At 65.7% G+C, this 12181-nt stretch overlaps 5 protein-coding genes across 5 annotated transcripts; 2 read left to right on the forward strand and 3 right to left on the reverse strand.

Annotated features, from left to right (window-relative positions):
- Positions 1-251: 251 nt before the first annotated feature.
- On the reverse strand, positions 252-611 carry EMIHUDRAFT_49292 (hypothetical protein; the record flags this gene model as incomplete). Its single annotated transcript, XM_005792988.1, has 1 exon — positions 252-611. A coding segment is annotated over one exon (360 nt), but the record flags the coding sequence as incomplete, so codon positions are not given.
- A 462-nt stretch (positions 612-1073) lies between these two features.
- EMIHUDRAFT_121881 (hypothetical protein) lies at positions 1074-2474 on the forward strand (the record flags this gene model as incomplete). Its single annotated transcript, XM_005792989.1, has 1 exon — positions 1074-2474. The coding sequence occupies one exon, from the start codon at positions 1074-1076 to the stop codon at positions 2472-2474; it is 1401 nt and encodes a 466-aa protein (XP_005793046.1).
- A 3204-nt stretch (positions 2475-5678) lies between these two features.
- On the reverse strand, positions 5679-8705 carry EMIHUDRAFT_121882 (hypothetical protein; the record flags this gene model as incomplete). Its single annotated transcript, XM_005792990.1, has 5 exons — positions 5679-6110; positions 6190-7018; positions 7627-7745; positions 8055-8152; positions 8324-8705. 5 exons carry the CDS (start codon positions 8703-8705, stop codon positions 5679-5681), a joined length of 1860 nt encoding a protein of 619 aa, XP_005793047.1.
- Positions 8706-8907: 202 nt separating this feature from the next.
- On the forward strand, positions 8908-10638 carry EMIHUDRAFT_251085 (hypothetical protein; the record flags this gene model as incomplete). Its single annotated transcript, XM_005792991.1, has 1 exon — positions 8908-10638. The coding sequence occupies one exon, from the start codon at positions 8908-8910 to the stop codon at positions 10636-10638; it is 1731 nt and encodes a 576-aa protein (XP_005793048.1).
- A 582-nt stretch (positions 10639-11220) lies between these two features.
- On the reverse strand, positions 11221-11775 carry EMIHUDRAFT_59707 (hypothetical protein; the record flags this gene model as incomplete). The annotated part of the gene is made up of 2 exons (XM_005792992.1): positions 11221-11325; positions 11401-11775. Coding segments are annotated over 2 exons (480 nt in total), but the record flags the coding sequence as incomplete, so codon positions are not given.
- Between the last annotated feature and the right edge of the window lie 406 nt (positions 11776-12181).

Below are 12181 nucleotides of genomic sequence, written 5' to 3' on the forward strand. Positions count from 1 at the left end.
AGATTGCGGCAGTGCCCGCACCACGGAGCGTAAAAGGCCACCAGCCAGAGGCCCTCCCCCTCCATCACGCGAGACTCGAAGTCAGAGTCGCCAAGCTCCTCCACCGCCGAGCCCGCGCCCCAGCCGGAGTGGCCGCCGCCGCCGCCGCCCGACGACGACGCCCGCTTGGGCTTGGGCTTGGACTTGTCGCCTCCGCTGCCGCCACTGCTGCCGCCGCCGCCACCGCCGCTCTTGGCCATCTTTCTCAGCCCCGAGATTAGCGACGACTCGTCCCTTGCGCCCTGGTATGTCTCGGGCTTGCGCTTGTTCGAGCCAAAGATCTGGATCGACGGGTACCCTTTCACGCCGTACTTTCGTGCGAGCGCGCCCTCGGTGGTCGCGTCCACCACGACGAGCTTGATGGTCCCTGGAGAGAGCGCCTTCGTCGCCTTCTTCCACGCGGGCTTGAGCGCTTTGCAATGACCACACCACGGGGCGTAAAACTGGACGGCGACCGGGCCATCGTGCTTGAGGACTTCCTCGTCAAAGCTGCTGGCAGTGGCGACGACGACGCCTTCCTTTCGGGCGGCTGGGCCGTAGATGGCGGCGACGAGCGGTAGGAAGGCGAGCATTCTGGCGCTGCTCGCGCGTTGTCGCAGCATGGTTCGCAGGAGATAGCCGCTAGGAGAGGGCTGTTGACTGGCCGCAGCGCGACCCGGCGCAGCGCGCACACGCAGTGCTTCAGCAGGCGCGCTAATCGATCGATAGCGACACGTCAACCAGGCTTAAATCTTTTTTTTGGCTTCCAACTTTTGCGGGGTATGGCATGGTAATTTCACGGCCCAAAGGGTGGGGAGGTATGGTCCTGACCGCCCATCCCCGGTCTCCGGGAGGCTGGGTCTGTCAGCAGGCGGGGGGGATGGTCTCGAGGTGGGTGAGTACCATACCATACCCCGCAAAAAGTCCGAACCCGGCGAAAGAGAGAAGGTAGTGAACCCATTATTTTTTGCGGGATCTACATCGTAAGTCCGAGAAAAAAGAATTCGTCAGGCGCGCATGCGGATCCCGCCACAGTGGCCGGGTTGTTCGCCTGCATGACTCCCGCCTGCTCTCTCATCCAACCGCAGTGCGAGACGGCAGACTACTCGCTCGTCATCGTCGGCGCTGGCCTCATCGGCAGCGCAGCTGCCCGCCACGCGGCTCTCGGCGCGGCGCCGGGCTCGCGGATCGCCCTCGTCGGACCGAGCGAGCCGCAGGGACGCCAGCCTGGCGAGTGGGGAGTGTTCGGCGCGCACCACGACGAGGGCCGCATCACCCGCTGCACCGACCCGGACCCAACTTGGGCGCTCCTGGCTCAGCGCTCCATCGACCGGTACGCCGAGATCGAGGAGCAGAGCGGCGTGCAGTTCTTCTCCGAGGTCGGCCATCTCGCCGTCGGCCCGGCCGGCGCGCCGTCGCTCGTTGCCCGCGCCGCCAACGCAGCGGCGCAGGGCGTGCCTCACGAGCTTCTCGACGCCGCCGCGCTGCGCGAGCGCTACCCGTACCTCTCCTTCCCGGCCGGCGCGGCGGGCGTCTGGGAGCCGCGGCGCAGCGGCCACATCTCGGCGCGCAGGCTGGTTGCGGCGCAGATTTCCGCGGCGCAGCGCTGCGTTCGGCCGGGCGTCGCCTTTGAGCGTGTCGACGAGTCAGCTGTGGCGGTGGAGGAGGCGGCGGCGAAGGCCGCCGCGGGGACGGATCAGGCGACGGGCGAGGCGGAGGGCGAGGCGCCGGCGCCCTCGTACCGCGTCCTCCTGCGCGACGGCCGCGAGCTGCGCGCGGCCCGCGTGCTGCTCTGCTGCGGCGCCTTCACCAACGGTCCGAGCAGGCTGGTCCCGGCGCCGCTGCGCCTGAGCAACTTCACCACGCAGACAGTGCACTTCTCGCTCGGCGACAGCGACGCAGCCCGCCTCGAGGGGATGCCGAGCGTGATTGCAAAGTTCCCCACCTGGTGGGCCTACCTCCTGCCGCCGATCCGGTACCCAGACGGACGGACCGTCCTCAAGCTCGGCGGCGCGAGGGTGGAGGATGCGTCCGCCCCCGCCGCACGCCTGGACGCGGCGGACCGCACGCCTGGGCGGGGCGGCACGCGCCCGCTGCCGGAACCGAGCGACCTGCTGACGTGGTACCGTTCGGGCGGCGACGCGGCGGCCAGGTGTGAGATGGAGGGGATGCTGCATGAGCTGGTGCCGGGGCTGCAACCGCTCGAGGTTCGCTCCGACGCATGCGCGAACTGCCGCACCGAGACGGGCCTGCCCCTCGTCGGAAAGGTGCGTGGCCAGCTATACGCGGCCGCGGGCGGCAACGGGCTCGCCGCAAAGTCGTCCGACGAGATTGGGCGGCTGGCGGCACTTGCGGCGCTCGGATCGCTCTGCTGCGGCGAAGGCGGTCTACAGCGGTGGCAGGAGCCGGATTATGAGAGTGAACTGCTCGCGAGGGAGCGGTTCGCGCCGTGTTGAGAGATGTGTTCTCGTTTGCGAGCTTGTTTGTCTTGTTTGTCCGCTAGTTTCGCTTCTTGTACGTACTTTTAGCTTACTGGGAGAAAAGAGAGAGGTCTTGTTCTTGTAAAAGCAAACGGTGTGGAGATGCTGAGTTGACGGAAATCGGAGGACGCGACCCACTTCGCCACAGACGGTCCCGCGCCTCGCCGCTAAGACAGTGGCACGCGCCGCGCCGCGGCGCGTGCCACTGTCTTTGTCCGGAGTGAAAAGTCCAACGCGCTCGTCGGTGACGGTGTCCTCCAACCTGCGCCGCGCTCGGGCCCTCGGCGAACCTCGACAGCGCTTTCGGTGGCATGCAGCTCTTTGCGACAGAAGCCTGGAGAGCAGCTCCTCTGCTGCTCACACACTCTGCACAGATGGCACAGCCTACCGTGTGCGGCTGCCACAGCTGTCACAGCGATGGGCTCGCCCTCACTGGCCCTCAGTCACTTGTGCTGCGGCTTGTGTGAGCGACACTGCTCGGCGACTGCCGGCACACTGTGCGACCATGGGTGTGAGGTAAAACCACGCTACCAGCGCTTGGTCACATCAGCCCTGAGGTCATATCCTTCTCCTCTGTTGATGGTAACACTTGTCTACTCGCTGGAGCCGAGCAGGAGGGCTTGGCGCACAACCCCTGTTCAACTCACCCTCCACACCCCGTAGCTCCCCGGCCCTGGATGTGAGACTGAGAGGTGAGGTGTTTACTAACTGCACTCCAAGTGCTCCAAGTGCCCAGCCCACCGGACTTACAACTCTAGTAGACCGGAGCGGGAGGGCATGGCCTACTCGGGGAATGCTACATGGTGTGGTGACCGGTCAACTCTCCCAGCGTCGTCGCATGGCAAAGGCCATGGGCCACCGAGTCGACGACGAGGACAGGGTGCGCGCGGGCGGCCTCAGCAGCGGCTCGGTTTGGCGTGAAGAGCTTTGCCCAGTCGCGCGGAGAGCCTCTCTGCGCCTGCCCAAAGTACGCGGCCTTCAACCTCTGGTGGAGCCCACTCGAATGGACAATGAAGGGGCGCGAGGGCTGGCCAGAGTAGTTGTACCAGAGCGCTGTGGTCTCGCCGTCCACTCGACGCACGTACCGGAGCGGGTTGTGGGCCCCATCGTGGCAGAGCGTGAAATTGCGGAAGTGGCGTTGGCGAGGGCCTTTGCAAGGGAACAGCGAGAGGAAGTGACGTGAGTCGCCGTCCACTTCCACCCGGAAACTGCGCGAAGAGCTCGATCCCGCCTGGCTGTAATACATCCTATTCGCGGCGGATTGATCCTCGTTGTGCTCGATGCCCTCGCCCCTGGCTGCATAGTTGTGCATAACTGACAGTGCCTCCAACAGCGCCTCGGGCTGCCCAATGTACACGCCTGAATTTGGATAGCACGCGCGCGAGCTCCTTCGGCAGGCCTGGAAGGCCTCGTTTTGCGCGTTTTGCTTGGCGAAGCATCTCGGGAAGGAGCCGCACTCGCCGCTGAGCGTCAGCGTGCGCTTGTCCCGCACCGGTGGCGGCAGATACTGCGGCGAGTTGGCGACCACGGCGTCCGTGCCGTCGGAGAAGGCAATGGGAGTGGCCGGGTTGAGCGCTTGGAGTAGCTGGACGGCCCTCCTCACAGCAGGCAGCTTGTAGCCGACGCCGCCCCATCGCATCCCGAGGCCCTGCACGACCAGTGGAATCTTGTGGTGCGCGGCTGACAGCCCAAGCGCCCACGGACCCAAACCGGCAAGGTCAGTGAGATATGTCATCAAGACAACAGGACCGCTTCCTCGCCAGCTGCCACCACGAAGCTTGGCGACGCAGCCCGCAATCTCTGCCTCCTCGAGCGGCGGCAGTGGCTGATCGGGCCGCCCACGCTGGTCTTTGACGAGTGCTGGGCCAACGTAGGGCAGCGACGGCAACGGAAGGACGACTGAGAGCATGAGAGAAGCGAACGCACCCGAGGACGGCCGTGACGCGTACGTCCCGACTCCAGTTGTAGTTCCCATATGACGCTCCCATCTTGAGCACTTGTGGACCCCTCGACCGTCTCGCCCTCCCTCACTGGTGTGTTCATTGGGGGGGGTCATAACAAACACGGTACAGGATCGAGGTGCACGCTGCAGAAGCAGTGTCGTCCCCCCTCTCCATCAAGCATCATCTCACACTGAGACGTCGGCGGCGATGGCGGTGTGACCGATCGAGCTACAAGAGGAGCTTGTTCAGCAGGATCCAGGCAATCCGACGCACTACCCTCCAACCGGGCCTGAGATCATCCGATAGCTCCCGTCACCTCTCCGGATGATGTGTGGTCGAACCACTCCAGAATGGGTTGTCCCATCATTGTGAGGAATTGTGCAGGAGTGGGGAGAGTTGGGCAATTCGCGTGCAGCGGGCAAGAGGGGGGGGGGGGGGGGGCTCAGCCGCTTGGTGTGAGCGCGAGAGATGGGCCAGAGATAACCTGTCTGTCCGACCGTACGCTGTCACGGAGAGTCCGTCACGCCCTGGGAGGAGACGGGTCGACCCCGTGAGGACCAGATCACGTTCACCTTGTCGTAGCCCGAGAGGGTGTCGACCTTAGCCACTCGGTGCCGCCTCCGCCCACCGCGTTTGTACTTTATGTAGCTGGCCAGCTCTAACCAAGCATACAGAGAGTTGCTCCACCCCCCTCCTGCATCAGACGCCCCCCCTCCCCCCCCCCCCCCCCCAAGCCAAGGACTTCCCTCACCGCAATCGACCCGCGTGCTTATCCTGCCGCGACTTCCTTGCCCTCCTCGGCTTCCTCGCGGACCCCGCCGATCCGCCTCCCCCGACCGCCCATCTGCACCCCTCCCCCTCTCCCGATCCCCCATCTCCCCAAACACGCCCCCCTCTTCCCCACCCTCAACCCCCACCGCCTCCTCCACACTCGGGTCCCTCCCCCTCTTCCTCCCCCGCTCCCCTACCCCGCCCCCCCCCCTCCTCGTCCATCCCGCCCCCCCCATCGCCTCCCCCCTCCCCGTCCCGCGCCCCAAACCCGGGCGCCTCCACCTCTCCGCACCCCGCGCATAGCACCCCCCCATTCGCGGAGAGCACCCCGTCCTCTTCATGCAGCCCCGGGCTGTCTAGATACCGAGTGCCAAAACACGTCATGCACTCATCTCTTCTTTTAATGTTAATCTTTTTGTTTTTTTTCTTGATTCTGAGAAAATATGACTCTCGACCACCCCCGCCCTCACTCTCCATCCGACCCCTTGTTCGTCCGGGCCAGTCTCTTGAGCGCCGCTGCCGCTGCCCGCAGCCTCACGAACGCAGAGGCGAGGGCGAGGCCGACAGCCTGCGGCGCGTGCGGCGAGTAGGCCTCCTTCTCGTCCGCGTCGGCCTGCTGCGACAGCACCACGCCGCCGCAGAGCGTCGAGAGGATGACGGTGAGCGAGAGGGCGGAGCTCACATCGACGCCCGCCACCTCGAGGCCGAGCTTGAGCCCGACGAACCCGAGCACGAGGGCGACCGCCTTCTCGAGGTAGACGAGGTCCGAGACGGCGACAGAGAGCAGCTGGTAGAGCGAGCGCAGCCCCACGACGGCGGCGATGTTCGACGAGTACACCACAAAAGGGTCGTCGCTTACCGCGAGCACGGCAGGGATCGAGTCGACGGCAAAGATCACCTGCCACGGCGACGTGAGCGGCGGGTGAGGCGCGGCGTGCACGCGTGCGCGGGCGCCTGCCCCTCCCCTCCTAGCTCACGTCACACAGCGCGATCGAGACGAGGGTGGCCGTCAGCTGCGTGAAGAGGACCCCCGCCCCCGCCTCGTTCGGCACCGTGAGCCTGTCGCCCTCGAAGGTGCCCGTGAGCGGCAAGCGCTCGAGCAACTCGATGACGACGCCAGGCAGCTCGGCGTCGTCGTCGTCGTCGTCCGCGCCCGAGAGCAGCTGGTACGACGAGAAGAGCAGGAAGGCCGAGAAGCCCAGTAGCAGCGGCGCAAAGGCGCTCGTCGCCGCGAGGCCGGCAAAGATGAAGACGCCACGCAGCAGGATGGAGCCGGCAATGCCGTAGTTGAGGCACTTATCGACCGAGCCGGGCGGCACCTTGAAGTAGCGAAAGATGAGCAGGAAGACGAAGAGGTTGTCGACAGAGAGCGAGTCCTCCACCACATAGGCCGTCAAGAAGTCAAACGCTGCCGCGCCGCCCTTGGCAAGCCAGACGCCGCCGTCAAAGGCGAGCGTCGCCGCGAGGAGGAGCCCAAAAGTCCGGAGGCTGTCGTCGTACATCCGCGTGATTGCACCCGAGGACCGAAGGGCGTCCTTCAGCTCGCTTGCGTCTATCGTGCGACTGTCGTCCCGGTCAATCATGGCAAAGATGGCCTGCCGGTCGGGCTGGGAGCACTTTTGCACCTCGAGCTGGTCGACGAGTTCGCTAAAGCCCTCAAAGTCCAAAGCCTTTGAGGTGCTGCCACTCTCCTCGAGCATCTCCTCAACCTTGCTAAACTGGCCGAGGAGCGCCACGCAAATCGTGCAAACCCGGTCATCGTCGAGCGTCACAAGTGGCGCCGTGCCGGTTCGCATCAGCAAGCGCCTGCTGTCGGCACGCATCGGCATTTGTGTTGCTGGTACTGACAGCATGATTGGCGGGCGAAGCAGCTGGTGCGAGATTGCACCAGCGCCGTTAAGCAACGTCACGAACATCGCCATCGTCGCCCGCAACGCCATCGGCGTAGGTGCGCTTGTGTCTCTGGCTGAAGGTAGCGCGCGTTCGGGCAGTCCTCACTCACCTTTAGCGAGAGGATCAGCACCAAGGCAGCTTCTTCGACTCTGCGCCAAAAAATGAAAAAAACACGCATGTCTGGCACGTTTAAAGGAACAAGACATCTGCTGATAATTTCGGGGGCGCCATACGTGGACCGTCGTCTACACTGTTGCGGGCATTAAGAAAACGTGGCTTTAAGAAACCCTACCAAGCGATTTCCGCGAAAATCTAAGAAACCAGGTGGCGGCCAGGTCCCAAGAAAGAGCCCACACACGAGTGTGAACAGGAGCCCCGCTCAAATTTTCTATTCGCCTGCGGCGCGCGCACTTGGCATTTTGCCCAAGTCTGCGGTGTCGTTCTGGGCGGTGTGTGGATGGAGGTGTGTGCGTCTTCCTGTCACATGCCCCTCCGCAGCCCACGCCGCCGCCGCCCTCCACCTCGCCGTCGCCGCCGCCTTCCACGCCGCCGCCACCTGCCCCTCCGCCGCCCACGCCGCCGCCGCCCTCCACCCCGCCGTCGCCACGACCCTCTCCGCCTTTCCCAGCGCAGCCTCCACCTACGTCGCCCCCGCCTATGCCAGCCCTACCCACGTCACCCCCACCGGCTACTCCGCCCGCACCACCTCCCACCCCACCGTTTTCACCACCCCCGAGCACGCCGGGCGGACGCCTCAATACACCTGTGCAGTGCGGCGAGTGCGCTGCTTTTTGTGAGAGCAAGACACAGACGTGGACAGCCCGTTGCTCCTGGGGCGGCTGCAACGGCTGCACGCCTTGTTGCCCTGGCCATGTTGTCGACCCTCCGCCGCCCACGCCGCCGCCGCCCTCCACCTCGCCGTCGCCGCCGCCTTCCACGCCGCCGCCACCTGCCCCTCCGCCGCCCACGCCGGCGCCGCCCTCCACCCCGCCGTCGCCACGACCGTCTCCGCTTTTCCAAGCGAGCCTCCAACTACGTTGCCCCGCCCTATGCAGCCCTGCCCAGGTCACCCCCACCGGCTGCTCGGCCCGCACCACCTCCCAACCCGCCGCCCCCCTCGTCGCCGCCCTTGTCGCTGCCGTCGCCCTCACTTCCGCCGTCACCGTGGTCGCCGCATCGCTCGCCTCCTCCGCCGAGCACGCCTCCGCCGAGTCAAACCGCCGCCCTCGCCCTCGCCGCCAAACCCGCCACCGCCCAGCCCGCCGCCCTCGCCGCCACCGCAGAGTCCGCCGTTTTCGCCGCCGCCGCCTAGCCCGCCGCCCTCGCGATCGCCGCCCAGCTTGCCGCCGCCCAGCTTGCCGCCGCCCAGCTTGCCGCCGCCCAGCTTGCCGCCGCCCAGCTTGCCGCCGCCCAGCTTGCCGCCGCCCAGCTTGCCGCCGCCGTCGCCGCCGCCGCCCAGCCCGAGGCCCTCGCCCCCTCCGCCGTCGTCACCATCTCCCTCGACGCAAACCTCGCCGCCGACAGAGCCGACTCCCCTGTCGCCGCCGCCGCCGCCGTTCTCGCCACCATCCCAGACGGGAACGCGCTGCAACACCCCCATCTCCACCAATACTCTGGACTACTGCGCGGACCTGCCCCCAAGGTGGCTAGGTATTGCCCCCGGTGGGGCGCCCGCGTGCAAGAGCACGTGCGAGGAAGACGCCGGCTGTAACTTCTTCATTTCGTGGCCAGGGGACGACTGGTGCCGGCTTACGACAACGTGCGACAAGGTTTGGCAATCAACGACTGGCGAGGTCGTCGCGATGGCATGCGGACCGGCGGCGCCGCAAGCGCCGCCCTCACCTGCCCCTTTGGTGCCACCTCCGCTCTCCTCGCCACCTCCGTCGTCGCCACCTCAGCATCGCAATATTTTCTGGATAATTGCCGACGACCTGCGACCAGAGTTGGGGTCGTACGGGGCGGAGCACATACGTTCTCCTAATATCGATGCATTGGCGACGGACAGCGCCGTCTTTGAGCGAGCTTACTGCCAAGTGCCCACCTGTGGCGCCTCGCGCGCGAGCATGCTGACCGGGCTGTACGCAACTCCAACCCGCTTCATCAACTTCAACACCCGCGCGGACTTTGACGTGCCAGACGTGCCAGACTTGGCAAAGACGCTCCGGACTGCAGGTTACACGGCCATCTCCAACGGCAAGGTATACCATCACAGCGACGACAATGCGCAGTCATGGAGTGAGATTTGCGGCCACGATGCGGGCTCAATAGCAGGACAGGCGTGCAACTACTCCACCGCGATGTGCTGCATCTCTCCGCAAAGCTTAGCTAGGACTGCGCCGTCTCTTCCAGAGGTGCGAAACCACACGATTCGAAACCCGTTTGCAAGGTCGACTGTTCCAGAGTGGGCCCATCGCGAGTTCGAGAACGAGGAGGTGGGTGGGTTGCCGCTGCAGGAGTGGCTACGGGCTCAGCTCGCCCGGTGGCAGGCGCATGGTGGTCAGGGTGGGTGTTGGGGCTGCGACGAGCCGGCCTGGGGGGGGACTGACGTGACTGATGACGGCACAAGCCCAGCGACCCGCGGCTACCCTGACGGCAAGCTCACAGTCAAGGTCATCGATGACCTGCGGAGAGCGAAGGCCGCGAACACGCCATTCTTCATCACGTGCGGCTTCATCCGGCCGCACCTCCCCTTCGTCGCGCCGCTGAGGGACTGGGACGCGTACAGTCGCGACGCCATCGAGCTCGCAGACAACGCAGCGCTTGCCGTCGGAGCGCCTCCTCGGGCGCTACACTACCGAGAGCTGGGTGTGTACGACATCGGAACGACGCCTCCATCAGCCTTCTCGATAGGGCAGCTCATGCCAGAGTACGGCCTCGGGAACCCCCTCCCGGATAACATTTCGCGCTCGTTGGTGCACGGCTACTACGCGAGCGTCACCTACGTGGACCGGCTTGTGGGCCGGCTAGTGGACGAACTCAAGTCACTCGGTATGTACGAGGAGACGATCGTCGTCTTCAATAGTGACCACGGCTACCAGCTGGGTGAACACGGCACCTGGTGCAAGCACTCCCTCTTTGAGACCTCGCTGCACGTGCCGCTTATCATCAAGGCGCCCGGATTCAGCCCCTCACGCGTGCCGGCGCTAGTAGAGAACATCGATATCTACCCCACGCTGCTCGACTTGGTCGGGATCGCGGCTCCACCGCACTTGCAGGGCAAAAGCCTCGTCCCGCTTCTGCAGAACCCCGTCGCACCCTTCAAGGACGCGGTGTTTTCTCGCTACCGAGACGGCGACTCGGTGCGTTTCGCAGACTACGCCTATAGCGAGTACTGCATGCGGAGCTGCTGGTCGCCCGAGACTTGCTCAAGCTCCTGCGCGACGCCTCACCTGACCGACCGCATGCTCTACGATCACACCGTCGACCCTGACGAGACCCTCAACCGGTGGAACCGGTCACAGTACGTCCAAGCCACCGCCGACATGCAGCGAGCCCTCTTTCGGCATCGGGTTGAGAGGGAGGCAATAGCTTAGGCCTTCGACATATGTACACTTAGGCCTTCGACATATGTACACTAGTGGGCTGCACTTGTGATCGGGGGAGAGCCCGATCAGCTGATAGAGTTAAATTGATTTGTCTAGATATGTACGAATATCGAAGTCGCCGAGAGGTTTGTGAGAGTTGTGGGGTGGGAGAGTGGGCGTTTGGCTCGAGGTGTGTGGGTTTTCCGCCAGTGCCAGAGCCAGAGAGACCGCCGTCCACACCTCCACACTGACCCGCAACGACACTCACACAAACACGCCCAATTCCCCACTTGTCTTGCGCGCTTGCCTTGTGTACACCTTGGGCGCCGCACCAAAACAAAATCAGGCACGTCCCAATGGCGTGGCGCCCGTGTCCCCCTCCCCAAGCCCCCAAGCTTCCCTCTACACGATCCGCCGCTGCTGCAGGGCGCTCGCGAGCAGGTTGGCGGCTGGTGTGGACGGCTGGTAGCGAGGCGTCTCGCCCTCGGCGAGGATGGGCTCGATGGCCGCTGCGAGGTTGGTCTCGTAAAAGAATGGGAGGGATAGGCGCTCCCGGGCGGACTCCATCACCACCGCGTGCAGCGTGGCTGGGAACCGGCCGTTGGACCAACGCTCGAGCTCGGTGCCAAGGTTGACAATCGCGGCGTCCTCCCGCGGGGTCACTGGGATCCACACGCGATCGGCCGGCGGCGGCGCCTACGGCGAGAGTCCCGCGGCTACGAGGCTAAGGCTAACTACCTCCTCGCCGGTTACTGCCTCGGGCAACGCCACCTTGTCCGGGCAGATGTGCAGGCCGGGCTCGCCGTCGGTGAAAAGGAGCGTGAAGATGCCGCCATCAGCGTGCGGCCGGATGGCAAATTTGCCCAGGGCGGGCTCGGATCGGCGCGGCAGATACCGGACCATCCCGGTCTGATAGGTGGGCAAGTCAAAGAGGCCGGGCGCGTCAAAGTGGCCGGGGGGAAGGCCGAGCGCCTGGGCGATGAGGCGGCGCAGCCGGACGGCCAGCGCCTCCTGCTCCGCCTGGTGAGCGAGGACGGTGTCCCGGAAGCCAGGGAGCACGCGCTCGGCAGGCCACGCATTGGCGTAGGGCGCCGGCTCGCCAGGCGCGAGCGGCTCGCGGCCCACGTTGAAGCTCTCGCGGCTGTCCATTGCGAAGTGGACGTCTCCGCCGACGGCGCGGTAGCCGTTGCCCGTCCCCGGAACGGTCACGAGCGCGCCGCTCTGGTCGCGCACCTAGAGGAGAGGACCAAAGTGGGTATAGTTGGCGAGGAAGCAGTTGCAGCAGGGTGCGGCGGGTGCCCGGTAGGCGGTCTCCGGCCCGTTCTTCAGCGCCTCCTTGGTGGCGGGCGGGAGCGCGAAGAAGTCGCGCGCCGCGGCGAGCGCCGCATCCTTGGCGGCGAGGGTGCTCTCAGGCAAGCCGACCAGGAAGAAGAAGCCCGGGTAGCTGCAGGCCGCCCGCAGCTGCGCCACGACCTCCTCCTCCGGCAGCCCGAGGTCCACGACCGGGATCGTCTCGTGCCGGCGGAGCGAGACGTTGAGCGTGTCCCCGGAG

The sequence above is a fragment of the Emiliania huxleyi genome (genome assembly GCF_000372725.1).
Source record: "Emiliania huxleyi CCMP1516 unplaced genomic scaffold EMIHUscaffold_1035, whole genome shotgun sequence".
Lineage (NCBI taxonomy): Eukaryota > Haptophyta > Isochrysidales > Noelaerhabdaceae > Emiliania > Emiliania huxleyi.